Genomic DNA, 18,752 nt, shown 5'->3' with positions numbered 1-18,752 from the left:
AGAGCAGGTTTCGAAAAAGTTAAAACTTTCTGTTACAAACACAGCTGTGTGCCAACCTAGACCTTGCTGCTTCTTCATATCAATTGTATTTACAAAATGTGCAACTCTATAATATATACCAAATATGACCTGGGGTTGAAGTTAAAGGTACATGTAAACATAATGAAGAGTTGTCTGTGAAGGTTCTCAGTCATCCAGGTCATTGTAGTCTAAGGAGCTTGAAAAGAAAAGTGTCTGGACTTCTTTAAGTTGCTTGAAGACGTTTCACCTCTCATCAGAGAAGCTTCTTCAGTTCTAAGGGTCAAAAGGTGGAGAGTCCCAGATTTAAACCCAGTGGGAGTTTCCCCCCAAAGAGGGACAAAAGGACCCCCTGATGATCCTCTACCTAATCACATGAGCCAAGGTGTGAAAACGGGTGTGGGTCACAATCAGCCAGGGTTTCAGGTGAGCTCATTGTGAAACCTGGCCCCACCCTATCGTGTGATTTCCTGAGTTCTGGAAGAGTTCTGGAAATCTGAAAGATAACAGGAGTTAGAGTCAGAACTGTAGAACTGAAGAACTGTAAGAATAAAAAATGACCTTTATACAAAAAGGGGAAGATGGTAAAGGGTTTTAGAAGACCTGGTACAGTTTTATTGTAGCTCAAAGATGAAGACTGATGACTTGAAATGGATCAAATTGTCAAAGAATGAGCTTTGTAAGGGGTAATGTCAGTTGGACTGACACAGTCAAAAACAGCAGTTGACAATAGAGATTGACAGACCACGTGACTTTCGTGCATTGCATGCCGGTAACTCGTGGCAAAACAATCCAAGTACCTGCATCAAATGGAAGCATTTGCAGCACCGCAAAACGTTCATTCTTCGGTTCCAATAAATTCTTGCTTTTTCTTTGCCCCCCAAAAAGGTATGTACAAAACGAAGGAGAACAATGCCGGTCCGTACAAAGACAGACTTAATGAAAAGTCAAAGAAAAGATACGAGGAAAAAATCAAACCAGTGAAAGTGTTAGATCCTTACGAGCACACAGAGGGACAAAATACGTTAGCGTGCTGCCCAACTTCACCACGCTCATATTTATAATTATACGGTTCTTGGAGTGAGTGCATACACTCGTGAAGTTTAGTAACTTCAGGTCACTGCAACAAGCCCAGGTACAGTTTACCGACGGACGGGTACAGGACCTTGAAATGCACCGTGTAGAAAGTAAAGACCATCGTACGAACAAAGGTAAGTTTACCAGTCTCACAAATCGTCTTCATAAATACACATTCGTTAACCGTTTATTAATAGGACCTTTGAGCTCAATGGTAATTAATTAGTAGTAGAAATAATTTCTGGTACCCATCACAGAAATGTAGCAGTGACAATAATATTGTATGCTGTAATTGCACTGGGCAATTACACTCAAAAAAATGAAACGTTGACTTTAATTAAAATTATTTTGTCAACAGGTTCCACGAAATTGAATTGTGTTAGTTTAAAGCAAAAATCTTTAGGTCATCTAATTTAATAAACTTGCATTACAGTAAAACAATCCTTTTGAAGTGAGCCAATTTTATAAATCTATTTAGGATTAATTAACAAGCAATATTTAAGACCACCTAAAACAAGTTATGTTGTATGGACATAAATTATGTATCTACAGGTTAGATAGATTAGATTCGTTTTGTGAACACATTTCTTGTTTGTGGTTTTTAAATGTTAAATTTAAGTTAGATTAATTAAAATATTATATTTTCAGCAAAATTGTGCTTTACTAATTAGTTTTACACAAATCTATTTTGTCAACAGGTTCCACACAAATGAATTTAATACAAGCCACTTATTTTCTTTAATTTCCTTTATTGCCAAGACATTCATTAAACAATTCTTTAACAAAACAGCTGCACCACACATTATTAACCCATTAAGGTTAGTAACTAATAGTATGCACACAGATGCACCATAAAAATAACGATTTTAAATTAAATGTCTCTGCCAGAAACAGAAGAAAAAACATTTAAGATCACATAATAGGTTGACCACAAAGCCTTTAACAAATCAAAATGAACTGTTCACCTTAACAGCCACAATCCTGGACGGCATCCCATGACAAATTTGTGAAGAACAGAATAAACAGGTTCCAGTCACCAGGTTAGATAAAAAAAAAAGTAATAATAATAATAATAATAAAAACAAATAGTCTACTAATATTCCCAAAATGATATCACCATCCCAAATAAAACTTGAATAAAATATGCAAACATTATGATCTGACAATAAAACAGCTTGCCAGTTTTCAGTTTTTTGCAGCAGCTTAACAGAACTCATTTAACACTTGCCACTGACAGCATTTATTTTACCACTGTATAGGGAAAAAACTCAAGTGGCAAACATTTTAACATGGAAAGAATTGTTCTTTTTTAAAATGCGGCAAAATGCACATTCATCCTGTATCGTCTCTCAATGAAACCATTTAAATCTAAATACTTTGAATAATCTTTTAGTAGGCCCTAAACCCCCCCGCCCCCAAAAAGAGTAAAACCTCTGTAATTGCAATTGTTTACAAACAAATGTTTTAAATCTCTCTCAAATTTTGGTTCCCCCCCCACCAAAAAAAACAACATTTTTTTAAACCAAATTTCCATTTTATTCGCCTCCCAAAAACTTCTGTCCATCTGACAGAACATTCATCCAAATAAAAGAAGGGTTGGATTATTCATACAGTTTATTCTTGAGCATCTGTACCTTTGTTGAGAGTCTGCTGGCATCCAGATGAAGGAAGACCTTCTGAAGTACCTCAAAGAAAGCTTTCAGTTCCCGAGGATAACTGAGATTGAGTGCATATATCACACCCATTAAGACCGCACACGCAGAGGCCATGTCTCCCAGGTCATGCAGAACTTCAACACCCTCGATGGTTATACCCACATCAGCTGGAGGAGTGCTGGCATCACCTCCTTCAACACTGATGGTGAAGATACCAAGGGTAATTTGTTCCAGCTCCCTTTGAACAGCTGTAGCATCAGAATCCTTTAAAACAGAGAGTAAAACAAAAACCCATCGCATTGGGAATTAGACACAAAAACACAGAAAAATGCATCCTTAAAAAAAAAAAAAAGCCAAAGTCACCCTTTAATGAAATAAACACAATATCAGGAAGACTAATGATTCTGCACCCTGGTGCGCCATTATTTTCGACTACAGTTTTAACAAAAAATGTTAAATAAATAAATACTAAATAGAATCACCATTATATATATATGCATCCTCTAAGTATTATGTATTACTAACTTTTTAGTATTGGATTGCATTACATTGCATAACTCTTCCTGAAATGTGTGTATACATAAAGATTCCTGTTGAAAGATTTTATTATGTTTATGTATAGAAGTACATTTCATTTGAGGTTCTCTAGATGTGTTTGCTCTTTTTACTAGAGAAGTTACACTGTGCAAGCTCAGCACGAAGTCTATGCCATTGTATGTTATCTCTTCCTGCATGTGATGAAGTCTCTACTGTTATATGTTATCTCTTCCATTCATGTGACTGTGACGCAAACATGCTTGAGTATAAATAAAGGGTGGTGACTGCTGCGGAGTGTGAGTCTCCGTTTGAACTCTCACCCATGTGCACGTTAAACCTGCAAACCTGTCTGAGTGTCATTTATTCTGACCTGAGTTGCATTACAGGAAAACTCCTAACATTTCCCCAAAGCATTTAAACAGATTCCATGCAAATTATAACAATGTGACAACATTAGTTATTCAAGATTTGGTTTAATACAGATAAAGACTACGCTAAAATTACCAACCAGGTATTCTTTAAAGAGGATGCTTGGGTCTTCATTTAGGTAAAGAGGTAGTGCCCTGAGGACACACTCCCTCCTCTTTTCAATAGTTTCATTCTGGAGAGAGTGACAGAGGTACAGAAAGAGAAAACAGAAATACTTTAGAATGACACAAACTGACAGTATATGCAAAATGAATGACATATCCACTGCTGACACAGACATGTACACAAGACCAATTAATGATCACATGAATATTTAACATGTGGGCAGGGTTTCCACCATATTATACATATCCATATTAAGCAACAGAGGGAAAGACAAACTAATACGGCATCTTTTTTTGCATACCAAAATGGAACTTACAGGTACTATACACTAGCTGTTTAAATTTGAAAGTGATCTTATAATGCCATAACATTTTGCTGCGAACAGAAAAACGCACCTGTGTGGCTGGGGCCAAAATTTGCCTGATTTTCCTCCCTGCAGCGCCTCCTTTATTCTTGAAGACTTTTATTAGTTGGTCAGTGTATTGGTCAAGTTGTGCAAGAAACCTCGGAACCAGTGGAGCAGTAGTAATCCTTACAAATTCTGCTTCTACCTAAAAACATGTCAACAAACACAACATACTGTACTGTAACTATATTTATATATACTATACGTACACATATACATACTACTGGAGCCATTACAGCTTTTATTGTTATTTATAAAGATTCATACCTCAGCCACACTAAATAGTCCTGGCCATCTGATCTTGAAGTCGGCGATCATGGGATTGTTTTTGACAAGTTCCTGCCTCCTGTATGCAAAGGTCCTGGCCATCTTCTCTTTGATAACTATCTCATTATGCTTCTTCTTGACCTCAGTTAGCAATGCCAATCTCTCCCTTTCAAGGCTGTCCTGGGTCTCTCCAGCCGGATAAGGAGGACAAAAATTTACCTCTGCCTTTCTAGGTTTTTTGACAGCATATGCTGGGTGACATCGATCGGTTGGTTTGTGCTTGAGGGAATTAATGCTCACTTCTGGGCACCCCAAGTTTCTAAGCTTTGTCCTATAATTTGCCATCTTGTACTTGAGGCTAATCTTCCATCCGTAGAAACCACTGAAAGATCCTTGTTCTCTTAAGCATGGATGTGCTTTGATTAAAGCTTCAGCAACAGATTCTATTTCCAAGTTTGAAGGATATGCCTTAAACGTCATGATTTTCTCAGCTAGAGCTTCTAAAATGTCTGACTTAAGTTTGTGTCCTGGGTTCAGAAGAATTCCATTTGATATGAAAGCCTGGTTTGCACTTTGAAGTTGCATCTCCACGTCATACGGAAACTTTGGTATTTGGAATTCTGCAGGCCACTGAGATCGAGCAGTTTCGGAGTCAGAGGATGAAAGTAATAGTGTGTCAGAAGATGATAGTGACGTTTCTTCCCCACTTTGGTTCATCCCAACTTCACCAAAGTCTGAAGCATCAGTCAGACAGATGACTTTCACTGTGCTCTTGTCCTGAATATCATCCATTCGTTTAAGGTTGATAAACTCATTATCAAAGTCACTGTCCATGTACTGGAGTCTAATGTCCCCCTGAATATCAAACTGACGTTTGCTCTCATCTGAAAGATCCTCCACAGACTTTGGCATGCCCGATGCTATCGTCAGTTTTTCAGTATTGTTGGAACCAAGGATGATCCGCAGTTTTACTGGTTCAGCCATCATTCGATTCCGTGCTTCAGTCTAGAAAAGAAAAAATATATATACATGAACATAAATCCAGTAACTACGTACAAAATTGAAAGTATTAAAATTGAGATGTCAACATGTTTCACAACGGTACTTAACAGAGAAGTGAGAAAAATTCTGGCTAATCTCAACATAAACACAGATTAAAGGTTTTCTTGTCTAGAAGATGTACTGATGGGCCTAACAGACTGTTAGATTCAACAAGTCACAAGGAGTTAGTGGCTGAACATCACAATAAAGCCAGATGCTACTTTAGGTGCTTATGCCAGTGAGATTAAAGTGCATATTGAGTAAGGTATTAATTACAGCTGTTTACTCACATATTCATTGTGTGCTTTTGATGTAAGGATATCTTTTCAATGTAACCATTCGAAGGGGACCAATGAAGTAGTCATTTAATGGGTACTTCTCTGCCAGTTCATCATATGTTATCAGGGACATTTTGCCACTTGTACATGGTTGCAGTTCAAAGGCCCGGTAGTGCTCCCTAAACCAAGACGAAAACTTGCTGACAATGAAATTCAGTGTACCCTGAACAACACATAATCTGATTATCTCTCCAAATTCAGGCAGCCCATCAGTAAAACCACAGATAACGATCATTCTATTTCTGTAGTTGATCCCTCTATAGTCTGCACTTTTAGTCATGTTTACTTCTGTCATGTCAGGATACATCTTTTTGATAGGCAGAGAAATGTCATCTTTCAGAACCTCAAGTGGAACTCTTGATGCACTTGACACTTCAACTCCAGATTTCTGTGGATGTAATGAGTGTAAGTGATAGGCAATCAGCATTTGATGTTTCCTTGACAGTGTTAGAGCAACATTCTTGAAACACTTGGTATGATGAGCCACTTCCTTGAAAAAACTGTGTTTTCCCTCAAATCGCATTGTCCATAATCCAACAAGAGGACCAAAACATCGGATCATCTGAGGGTAATGTTCCAAGTAGTGATGCTTTGGCAGAAGTTTTTTGTTGGGAAATGCTTCTTGATATTTCTGTCTGTGATCAGAAATTTTGAACTGAAGATATCCAATTGATTCTTCTGTATGGATCTGGGCAACAGCAAGTTCCACTATCTCCTTTAAATCCAAAATGATTTCCCACACTGGATCACCGTCAGGTATAACATCTCCAATCAAGAAGGGCAGCAATCTTAACGGAGTCCAATTTTCCGCTGCATTGCCACCTATTGTATTTTTTCTTAACAATGTTCGTGGAACAATATGTGGACGGTTTGTTTTATCTTTTCCCTTATAGGGAAAACTGACAATCACTTTATTTAAAGAGTCCAAAGTGATGTATTTTTTGGATATGAACATACCCAGACACTGTGCAAGTTCCACTGGAACAACACCTTCCAAAAGATCGTGGAGTATGTCAGGTGGATATCCAGTTGTCACATGAAAATGAGAAAGATTTTCCATCAGCACACATGGCCTTTTTACTCCAACACAATGCTTTCCACTCTCTACTGCATGTTTGACATGTTCTTTGTGCAGGTCTTTGGATCGAAGAGTAAACTCTCCAGAAAGTACCGGTTTGGTCTGAAAGTCGCTGAAGCGTCCTGTGCAAAATCGACAAACATACTCTCCTGAAAAGCTCTCCACAAAACCTGCAATCCCATGAGCACCTAGATTGTCTGCAGCTACACACTGTACCATGCCTTTAATATTTTTTCCAATCTGTGGGACAAATACCCCATGCTCCTCCAAGACTGCCAAATCACACAAAAGAGGTTCAAGCACTTTTTCATACCCATATTCCTTGACGTAGCTGCTTTTACACAGTATTGACAAGTAGATGGATGACAAAGAGGAGTGTTGGTCTTGGGATAAGTTGCTTAATATCCAGTAGGGCTGCACGATAAATCGAAAATTTATTGTCATCGCGATATCAGCCTGCGCGATGGGCCCATCGCAAAAGACGGCGTAAACTGCGATAATTGGGTACCTTAAAATGTTTACACACGTGCTGTAAAGAATTTACCAATCAAAGAAATCCATTTACACATTTGACCAGTCGAATAGAGCCCTTCACGGCATTAACCAATCAAATGGATTAGAGGCCCGCCTCCTACGCAGGTCGGGCGTGAACAACGCTGCAGCAACGAGTCAGAGTTGTAATGGCTGAGAGCGAGACGCGTGACGAGAATGCTACTGAACTCGTGGCTAAAAAAAAAAATAGTACCTCACTTATTTGGAGGTACTTTGGATTTGATAAAGACGACGTTCTCCAAACACAGGTACTCTGCAAAACTTGCCGAACACTCGTGGCAACCACCAGAGGAAACACGACTAATCTCCACCATCATCTTCAATACAACCACAGAGAACTGTTTGAAGAGTTCCAGAAAGATAGGGCTAGCCAAACAAAGGTTGCTAATGTTAAGACAAAGAGCGCAGCAGTCCAACAGCCGTCTCTGTATCAGAGTTTTTCAAGTGGAATTCCTTATGAGAAAACGTCGAAGCGGTACAAAGAAATAACAGAGGCCATTACACATTTTTTGGCTAAAGACATGATGCCTATAAATACAGTTAGCAGAGAGGGCTTCACCAGTCTGATACATAAAGTGGACCAGAGATACCGCATCCCCTCACGAAACTACTTTTCACATGTCGCCATTCCACAAATGTATGAAACATGCCGCAAGACCGTCATGTTTGAACTGAGCCAAGCTGAAAACTACGCAAGCACTACAGACCTATGGTCAAGTCGTACAACGGAACCATATATGAGTTTCACAGTGCACTTCCTCACCGAAGACTTTGAACTGAAAACACGGTGTCTAGAGACTGTGTATTTTCCAGACTCCCACACTAGTGAAAATATAGCCCATGTATTACGTGAGGTGTTAGCCAGCTGGGATCTTAAAGAAGATCGACAAGTGTGCATCACCACAGACAACGGTGCCAATGTTGTGAGAGCCACGGAGCTAAACAACTGGGTCAGACTTCAGTGTTTTGGACACAGGCTGCACCTTGCAATCGGTAAGTTTTATTCAAGGCAGATCTTTTTAGCAATGAAAATGTGCTATACATTATTATCAAATTGATATTGATAAGGATAATGTTACCTTTTTAGACAACTTTAGTTATAAATTTCAATTAGTTTTTTTTTTTTAAAAAAAAGGTTTTAAACATGACAGTTTTTTTGTTTCCTCTTATTTCTCCAGAAAATTCTATCAAAGATGATGCCCGCATTGCCCGAGCCATTGGACTTTGCAAAAAGTTAGTTGGACATTTTTGCCACAGCTGGAAAGCAAAGATGGCTCTGAAAAAAGCACAGCAGAAGCTCAACCTCCCAGAGCACACACTGATCACAGAATGCCCAACCAGGTGGGGTTCCAGGCAGAAGATGATTGAGAGAGTCCTGGAGCAGCAGCGGGCCATTTCTGATGTCATCTCAGCAGACAAGAAATCAAGACACTTGATTCCTACTTGGCAGGATCTTGAGGTACTGGAGTCTGTCAACCAGGCATTACACCCCCTGCAAGACTTTACAGATGCCCTGTCTGGTGAGAGCTACGTTAGTGTTTCATATGTAAAACCAGTCCTTCATCTGATGAAGACGTCGGTGCTTGCAGAGAAGGAAGAAGACAGTGATTTGACAAAATCAATTAAGAAGAAAATCCTCGAGTACCTGATTACTAAATATGAAAATCCAGCTACCCAGGAACTTATGGACATGGCGTGCTTCATGGATCCCAGATTTAAAGTCAGCTACACCAGCACTGATCGAGTCTCAGACATCAAGACCAGAGTGATGTCAGAAATGGAAGCAGTGGCACAGAAGGTATTCATGCATGCTTATATATAAAACCTTTCAATTCATATTTAGTCCAAAATGTTTACTTTTCTTATAATCTGCTTTCTGTTCCAGGAGAGAAGCTCCGCTGAACCAGAGGCCCAGACAGATGATCCACCCAGTCGTCCCCTGAAGAAGGCAAAAAAGTCCCTGGGCAGTTTCTTCAAGGCAGCTCCAATCCCTACCTCCTCTTTTATGCATCTCTCACAAGCTGTTGAAGCTGAGCTTAACAGCTACTTGCTATCCACGGCCATAGACAGTGAGGAAGACCCCTTGGCATGGTGGAAACTCCACAAAATGACATTCCCACAGCTAAGCAAGCTTGCAAGGAAGTATCTCTGCATACCTGCAAGTAGCTCACCTTCAGAGAGACTTTTTAGTACATCAGGAAACATAGTAACATGTCAGCGCACATGTTTAAAACCTTGGAGAGTAAACATGTTGGTTTTCCTTAACAAGAACTTGCCATAAAAAACATTCACTCAGGAAGGATGAATGCAAGATAGAGAAACCTTTTTTTTTTTTCAAAAAATTACAAAAATACACTACCTACATTGTTCTTAATTGTTGATAATATTAGTCTTGGCCAGTACGACCACAAAGGTAGACAATTGTTCTTTGGTGTGTTCCCACAGCAGACAAGTTCTTACCTATAGTTTAATCTAGTAAAGTTTCCACTCCAGTTTTGACTTGCATCATAACTACTTGGTGAGTGGTAAAATGATGAACAACTGCATAGAGATAATTTGCAGTATAATTTAAGTTATGTTTATTTAAAACTAATTATAGAGACCGGGAAGGATGTCTTTCAGAATTCAAGCCTCAGAAATTTTTTTATGGGGGCAATGTTTCAATGTTTGACTGCACTTTGTTGTTACACTGCTAATACAGCAGCTTTCATTAAATAAAACTGTGCAGTAAAACGGAAATTATGTATTTGTTTTTTGTTTTTTTTTTGCTATTTATTTTATCGCAAGTCATATCGTTATCGCAGTACTGATCACAGTTATCGCACATCGCAGGTTTTCCTAATATCGTGCAGCCCTAATATCCAGTACACTGCACAAAGTTTGTGCTTCTTTCTTGAAGTACCGAGAGGGTTGCATACTTCAAAATCATCAATGTAAAGCATCACGGTAATTCTCAATTCATCAGCAGACAGGAACTGATTTTGTTTGAAAAATTCTCCATCTTGAAATGATCTGTATTCTTGTTGCATACTTTCAGTTTCCTTGGATTGAGCATTGTAGTTTTCTACTATGTCATCTACTATACCATTCTTTGTTAGGAGCTGTTGTAGGGTCTGCAGTAATGGTATATATTGGTAGGTGTGGTTGCTCTCCTTATCCAAAATATATTCAATTGGTTCAACGACATGGAACTTTTTGCTGAAGTACTGTTTCCGCTTAAAAGCAGTTCCAAGTGTACCCATATGTCCAAGTGTTTTTGTCAGAGGGTTAGAGATGCAGACTGCAGAGGCCAAATCCTCAATTTCTTTCACATTAAGATTAATATGACTTTGCTTTGTACAAAAATCTGTAACTATGGCATTTATTGCAGTCAGGGATGCAGAACTCATCAGGAAGTGCAAGTCCTGCAAAAACTCATCCACTGCACTGCTTGGAACATGGAGTACATTTTCCAGCTTAAGCAACATCACTGCAAATTTCTCTTCTATCATCCTCTCATCACTTTTAGAGATCCCAGTCTGAGACAAGTCTTGCACTTCCACCTGGCCTTCGTCAAATACTTCACTGTCTTCATGTTCCCCTTCAGGAGCTGGCCTGTTAAAACGGTCTCTTACTGTTACTATTCCACCTTTAAAGTCACTGTAAGAATAACCAAGATGTTTTCTATTTTTATGTGATTTGAATGTTCCATAGATGTTTGTCATAAATGTACAACCCTTGAACACGCATGGGACCGTTTCATTTGCTTTCAGATGCAAATTTATGTGACTAAAATACTCCTTTTCAGAGGTAACTTCAGAGAATCCACAAACATGGCAGCTGAATGTGGCCAGTGACAATGTTTGCTGTGATTTCTCTCTGTTATGAATCCTACAAAAATGGGACCTGAGTGCATTCCATGACTTAAATGTGCATGGACAACTAATATATGGGCAAGGATATGGGCGCCAGTGCCCATAATCTGGATGTTTTAATCTATAATGTTTAAGTAATTGGCCCCTAGTTGAGGTCCTTGCACTGCAACCTTTACACTGCCACATTCAGATCTGGAGAAGACATAAAAGTAAAGTAAACAAAACTTAACTCGTAAAACAGTTTTTTTTGAAAAAAGTATGACAGTTCACATACCACATGCAAGCACAGGCATACCACATACACCACATCAGTATAAGAGGGAGCAGGTAAAGGCCAGGAAAAAACTTAAAAATTATTGATTGAATTACAAGTAAATAAAATCTTACTCAGAAGAAAAGCAAGAGATTGACACTGCCATGTGCCAACTTTCTATAGAAAAAATTATCAGGTCTGTTGACCTTCTGTCTGTCCAGTTATTTTTCGTCAATAATTTCATTTAAAAAAAATGTAGTGTTTATTTAACAAAATTTAATTTATAACCATGTTGATATGTATAACTCTGCTAGGAAACATGCTGTCTTTACAGACCATTTTCATATAATACAGATGACTGATAGAGCACAACAATGGTGTCACAGTGGCTTCTGGCCCTCAATTTTTGGATTTTAAATGTCACAACTTCATGCTATCATTGTTATGCTATTAGACATTTGTGTGATTCTCAAATTACAATAAAGCAATCTCAATAAAGCAAGTGGAAAAATATCCTAGAACCCCTTTAGCTAATCACTTTAACAAGCAAAGAAACATTAAAAATGTGTCTTACACATTCCGCAAAGTAAGGATATTAACATGTTAGCAGTTAATACAATTGTTTACAATAACCTGGGATAAACAGGCACACTAAATTTTATCATTTGTACTATTATATCTCATCTTATTCCCAGGTTTGCTCTATGAGGGACATACTTCATCTGTGCATCTATTCTGAGCGCAGTAAAAAAAAGAAATGCAAGCTCAAATGTTGCATTTTGTGGAGAAAATTATTTTGATCTTAGAAAAGTTTAATTTCAGCGAAAAAATTTCATTTCTGCATGCAAGAAATGTATTTCAGTGTTTGCTATTATCCATATACACACACAATGACAGCCCCTCTCGCTCAGTTGTTTGCATTTGCTCTTGATCAGATCCGCTCAACTCTCTGTACACCGTTTTAAATGTGCCACACAACCAACCAATCACAGACTTGGATGCTAAAATTCTGATTGGCTGCTACAGTCTCCAATCAGCTTGCTAGCTACTACTTTCCAGAAACAAGGTCCAGAATGTAGCTAAATCGAGTTTGGAGAGCAGAGATCTGAGCAAGAGCAAATACCAACTAGTGATGGGATTTCCGGCTCTTTTTGCTCGGCTCACTAAAAAGAGCCGCCTCTTTCGGCTCCGAACTGGCTCTTCAGGTTGTTTTGTTGCTTTAATTAATTTATTATTCACAATAATATAAAATTATGCACAAAAGGAATTACTAACGTAAAAAAGTGGTTTTATTTATATATGTTTATATATAAATATATGCGGTGGCCCCTAGAGACAAAACACGTACAAACTCCAAAACACATTTCTAGCATGAACTGAACTTCCAAAGCAGAGCTACTAGATCACTTAAATTACACAATTGAAAGCATGTGTGTATTGTTTGTGTATTTATACACAGGCACTCAAATATATTCAAATAATTTAAAAAAAAGTTCATCTACCTGTTACTATCACACACCAAATCCGGTCGTTGGTACTTGCTGGATTGTGTAGCCACAAGATAACAAAAGCTCAACACTGCGCCCAGCATCCTGGAGCACTTCTGTTGTCTTTTGTAAGTGTTTTGAGTTTTTATGTGCTTCTGAGTTTTTACGTGCTTCGGAGTTTGTACGTGTTTTGGAGTTTGTACGTGTTTTTACGTGTTTTGGAGTTTGTACGTGTTTTGGAGTTTGTACGTGTTTTTACGTGTTTTGGAGTTTGTACATGCTTCAGAGTTCGTACGTGATTTGAAGTTTGTATGTGCTTTGTCTCTAGGGACCACTGTAAATATACTTTTATTTATTCACGCCACATAAAATGTAATAAATAAATCATATAATACAAAAATCAACTATTCACATTTCAACTTTTAACTATTTAAATTTTCAGCTGTTTCCTTTTACAAATTTAAAGTGAAAACAACACAAAACACTGCAAAACACAATTAAATATAAATTATAATATGAAAACAAAAAGAACATGCACATTCTCTGTCATATGGGCCCGCATGAATCCGCACTTTCTGAATCCTTTATCATCTGCAACCGAAAATAGTTGTGGATGATTACTATACCTTTCTAATGTGAAGTTGTTGTCCCTGGCTCTCTTTCTCTCTCTCTCCTTCTGGCTCTGTTCCTGTGCTACTGAGTGTAACTACCGCCCCTCCCCCCTCTGCCCAGCGTAAAGCACAAGGCTCGCGTGCAGAGTGAAGCGGAAAAAAGTGCGAGAGAGAGGGTGAGAGAAAAAAAAAAACCCAAAAAAACCCCCACGAGCCGTCACGGCTCGCGATAAGGAGCCGGCTCTCGTCGTTCACGTCAAAGAGTCGGCTCTAAGAGCCATTTCGTTCGCGAACGACCCATCACTAATACCAACAACTGAGTGAGAGGGGGTCACGTCGTGTCCAAATTCATGTGTAGATGGATAATTGCAAACAATACATTTCTTGCACGCAGCAATGAATTTGGTTCGCTCAAATTAAAATTTTATTCACTCAAGAATTTTTTTCTCAAAATGCAACATTTGCGCTTGAATTTTTTTTAAAATTTTTTTTTACGTGCGCTCAGAATAGAGGCACAAAAATACCGCCCTAGATGTATACCTATACACACCAACTTTCCAATGGTCTCTCGGTTCCCTTGTTTGGATGACAGGATGAAATATCTGACATCTCTAACTTGTCTAAGACCCAGTAAAACTAACGCAGCACAAGCATAGACAACATATGTAACATGTCTTGTGCGACAAACACAACATATAACCATGCTCAATATGAAGATACTAGACAACATAGTCAAAGAAAGACGTGGTCTTACCTCTCACAAATGAAAATCCAACTGCAGCTTGCCGCCAAAACAACGTTTTTTCGATAAATTTCAAGTCTTGCGCATGAGCAGGCCCAAGCCTGTTATTCTTTGGTTTTTTATGACCTCTGTTGTTGGATTACTGCCACCTTGTGGATATATGAAGTATATCAATCCTAATTAACTTAAATTAAATGTTATGTCTTCAAGTAACACATTAGTCTTCTGTACAGACAATAATAGACACAATTATGTAGACTTTATTAGAAAAACATTTTAACTCAACAAAGACATATATTTTAAGTAAAATGAAAATAAATAATTATTTTAAACTGAACAATTCATCCCGTTCATTTTTTTGAGTGTAGTGATACAAAACAACTGTTTTATCCTGTGAATAAAAGTATATGTTTTTGTCAGTGTACCATGGTAATAACAGAAGCGAAACGCAATATTGTGTCAGGACAATTCACTATTTATGCACAATAAACAAAGGAGCGACAATTTCTGTTCAGCGCCAGACTTGCATGTAACCTATATCACCAATTATGTTAAGAAAAATGACTCATTAACTACAACAGCAGACTGACCTTTGTGGAAATGCTTGGAGCAGACTAACCTGTGAGCTGGAGTGTTCTGGGACGTTATATTTTGTCTTTGAATGGCTGCAATCCAGTCGCCTCTTTGTTACTTCGGAAACATGGCTCGAACAATTTCTCTTCAACGACGTAATCCGATAACAACCGATCTCTTTACCCGTCGGCTTCCCGTGGCTGTCATGCGACCGGCTATTGCAGTTAATAATACAACAGCTTCTTGCCATTTTTTGTGTTTCTTTTTATCGCTGTATAACTGATTTCAATTGAAAGCCTGCGTGCGCTAGTACCTCTTGCCACGAGTTCCCAGAATTCTTTGCGGTCTTACCCCTGAGTGACATCACATTTTCAATCTCTATAGTTAAAAGAACTTTAAACCAACACAGAAATATCTTTTTCTCTTTAAACCTTTTTATTTCAAAAACAGTCCAACTCTTTGTTTAACACTGTACAAAAAGTAATCAAAGAACTGTGCAAATTATTGGTAAACTGATTAGTTCAATAAAATAATCACAGTGTACGCAGGACTACAGCGTGGAATCATGCAGTAATAAGGAGGGGAAAGTGACAAATAATTGCATGTAAGGTCTGGCAGATTTTATTTTTTTAAAGAAACTAAACTAAAATGACACAAATTAAGAAGTTCAAAAAATACATAAATCGCCAATAAAAAGTAATGAGAAAGTTACATTTACAATAATGCCAGCAGAAAAGATGACTTTAAAACAAATGTTCAGAGAACATCATGCTAACATGCATTTTCCACATGAAGCCATAGCCTCCTATTTAGTTACTGTGTATTAATGATTTTAGACAAAAACCTGAGTGGAGTTAAGCTATTGATCATGTATACTGAACCTGGAAAGGTTCAGAACTCTTCTGCTCAAGAGTTAAACCAGCAGGATGTTTTTATTGTGAAAAAATTAAAGAAAGTGTTGCATGCTTCAGTAATGCAGTGGAGAAAAAAACTGCACTAACCCATCTTATGTTGGCCGTTAATCTGGCCCATAGGGGAAAAACAGCATACAACACTAATTTGATAATGTCGATGACAACTTTACATTTGCTGGCAAGAAGTAATAGAAAAAGAACTCGTCCAATTTCTTCTTCATGATCTTGATAATGACGTTGTCACGGTATATACGCTGAACCAGCATGTCTTCTCTGGACAACACCAACAGATCACACCATGATGTGCCCGTAACCATCATCTCTCCCTGGATGTGCCAATAGTACGGGTGATTCTTATTCAACTGTAAGACTCCATTGCGACAGATCAGGAAAGCGCAATCAATGAAGCTCCGAAACTTGACGCATTTAGCATGGACCAGTCCAAAACTGTTGGTCTCATTGGAATCGTACACCAACCCATCAGGGTTCGCCCCCAGCCACGGAGCATTCGGATGAACGACAAAACCACAGGGGTACCAGTTGACGCACATTTGCCGACAATATTGCTGGAAAGCTTCATTTTTTATTTCCTCCTCTATCTGTGCTGCTTTGCTCAGAGAAAATCCTTTCTGAATCTTAAATATCAGATGCTCGATATTGCTTTGTCCCGATTTGAGTTTGCAGATCTCTCTGAAACGGTTGGTCAAGCGCAGCTTCTGCAGTTTCTTTATGTTCTCCCTACAGCCACGAGTGGATTTCTCCAGAGTGTGTGCTTCTTCCCAGGTGACCTGCATGGCATTTACATGTTCCTGCTCCTTGGCGCTAAGTGTAGGAATGGCAGACACTGATTCAAGTTCATGGTGAGATAGAGGAAGCGGCAGCCGAGAGGGAGCATCACTGTTTATCGTATAACCCTGACTTGATGGCACAGGGCACTGGTAGGATAGGAGGGAACCTTTGGGAACTTTACCAGAAGCACAGTCCACCCATTCCACATCTGTTGTGAGGCCCATTTTGGTTATCAAAGGCTTCTGGTCATCAGGAAAGTCCCTGTAGGCTTCTTTGAGCCTTTCAATAAACGACTGGCATTCAGATGGGACAACACTGGTGAATTTCATGGGCGTCAACCTGTACGACACATAATTATTATCATTATTATTATTATTATTTTTAGCAAGCTGGGAGGGTGATTATTGAGGTTCTTGCCATTCTTACCTTGGAAATTCTAGCATGGTTTTCTGCAGGGGGCACACTAGCTTCTTCCAAAGAATTTCACCCAAGGAAAGAAAGAGAAAAGAATTTTAATTGCTAAAAAAATACAAACAAAAGACAAATAAAAGCATCTAAAAGCATAAAAAGTAATTTCTGCAAATATTTGCAGATGACACCATTATGGAATCATGTATATTGAGAAAAAGGATTGGCCAACTAACCCTTCACTTTGGTGTGATGACACATTTTTCTCTAAACTTGTGTGAGAGCTGCTTTACCTTCAAAATGAGTGCCACTTATAGCTGTAAGCAAAGTCAGCATCAAGTTATCAAGTCATTGAATCATCAAGTTATTGAATAGATTAACCATTTATCTGGACAAAGTAATTCCAAATGCTGTTTTGCAGTACAAAAGACTCCAGACTCCTTACATACACATTTTTACTAACCATCAGACTTGTACTATTTTTATTTATAAAAATTCTGAAGCACCAGAAACTCAGACTGCACTCGCCCGCATTTCATCAATAGAGGCTGCTCATTTTTGAAACTTACGGCCAATTCATCGGTCAATATCCTAGATCACTTATGGCAGTTAATTCAGCAGTAATTATTAAAATGGGAAACAAAAGGTTCTCACAGTTGAACAGGAATGGGATTTAATTGAACAAACAAACATGGTGGTCAGAGGGCCTGGTGGCACCAGTGTCCGGCAGCCTCGCCTCTGTCAGTGCGCCCCAGGGCAGCTGTGGCTACAATGTAGCTTGCCATCACCAGTCTGTGAATGTGTGTGTGAATGGGTGAATGACTGAATGTAGTGTAAAGCGCTTTGGGGTCCTTAGGGACTGAGTAAAGCGCTATACAAATGCAGGCCATTTGATCGCTGAATCATCAAATGTTTTGGGAACAACAGTGATTGTATCACTACTGATTCAAACTAGCTGTAAGGATGTTTGTAAGGACTTCAGAGCATTACTCAGGCTTAATTTTACATCATATCTTGAATAAGCATGCATCAATAAATTCCGGATGGTGGTGTTAAGCTGCATGTGCACTTGAAACAATTATTTAATAAGTAGCGCTCTACTTCCAAGTCAAACCCATTAAGACTACTAAGAATGCAGACATTTAAAAAAAAATCCAGTTCTTCAAAAGCTAATTCACTGACACTTTTTATTTCCGTGAATTTGAGATGTCTCTTACCCTAAGTGAACTAAAGAAATGACAGCTAAGGGAAACGAAGTCAGCACAAAATGTGGATGGCCAATAAAACTTTCAGACGATGTAAATGCTGAGCAGACGAGCAAAGTAAAGCCTCCATAAAGCAAAAGACCCGCTGAAAGGTTTAGCTGACAGGGAGCTAGTGATGCAACATTTCACTGTAAAGCGCTGATGCGCAAACAGAGTCTAAAGGTAAAACTTGCATGGCACATTCTCGCAAACCTCAATGTCTGAGGTATGCAAAGCAACATGTCATACTGTAAACAAGTGGCATGGACAGATAAAGTTGAGTCAAAGGTTTACGAGATAAAAGGAGCAGCATTTGATGAAAGAAAGCCTTGGCAGTCCCTAAACATTGGAGTGGCAATATTCTTCTTTGGGGT

The 18,752-nt window shown here is 38.6% G+C and overlaps 2 protein-coding genes across 5 annotated transcripts in view; one reads left to right on the top strand and one right to left on the bottom strand.

Moving 5' to 3' along the window:
- Positions 1-2,565: 2,565 nt before the first annotated feature.
- LOC309707191 (uncharacterized protein) overlaps positions 2,566-18,752 on the bottom strand; it is a 26,438-nt gene continuing 10,251 nt past the window's right edge. Inside the window, exons 3-6 of one of the 4 annotated variants that reach the window (XM_082534359.1) lie at positions 4,495-5,499; positions 4,217-4,372; positions 3,796-3,888; positions 2,567-3,014 (exon numbers count right to left, since the gene is read on the bottom strand). In XM_082534359.1, the coding sequence (XP_082390485.1) occupies positions 2,697-3,014; positions 3,796-3,888; positions 4,217-4,372; positions 4,495-5,499 (1,572 nt within the window). In that variant the 3' untranslated portion in view covers positions 2,567-2,696. Of the gene's footprint in view, positions 3,015-3,795; positions 3,889-4,216; positions 4,373-4,494; positions 5,500-15,437; positions 17,066-17,152; positions 17,197-18,752 lie in introns of those variants that run through there. The other 3 variants (XM_082534360.1, XM_082534362.1, XM_082534361.1) reach the window with 3 other exon arrangements.
- Positions 7,608-10,299, top strand: LOC309707195 (E3 SUMO-protein ligase ZBED1-like). The gene is made up of 3 exons (XM_082534369.1): positions 7,608-8,496; positions 8,682-9,301; positions 9,389-10,299. The coding sequence occupies exons 1-3, from the start codon at positions 7,632-7,634 to the stop codon at positions 9,782-9,784; spliced, it is 1,881 nt and encodes a 626-aa protein (XP_082390495.1). The 5' UTR covers positions 7,608-7,631; the 3' UTR covers positions 9,785-10,299.

The sequence above is a fragment of the Aulonocara stuartgranti genome (genome assembly GCF_965226115.1).
Source record: "Aulonocara stuartgranti genome assembly, chromosome: 5".
In the NCBI taxonomy this organism is placed as follows: Eukaryota; Metazoa; Chordata; class Actinopteri; order Cichliformes; family Cichlidae; genus Aulonocara; species Aulonocara stuartgranti.
The sequence above is the reverse complement of the archived record's forward strand: the minus strand, read 5'-3'. Positions and strand labels throughout refer to the sequence as shown.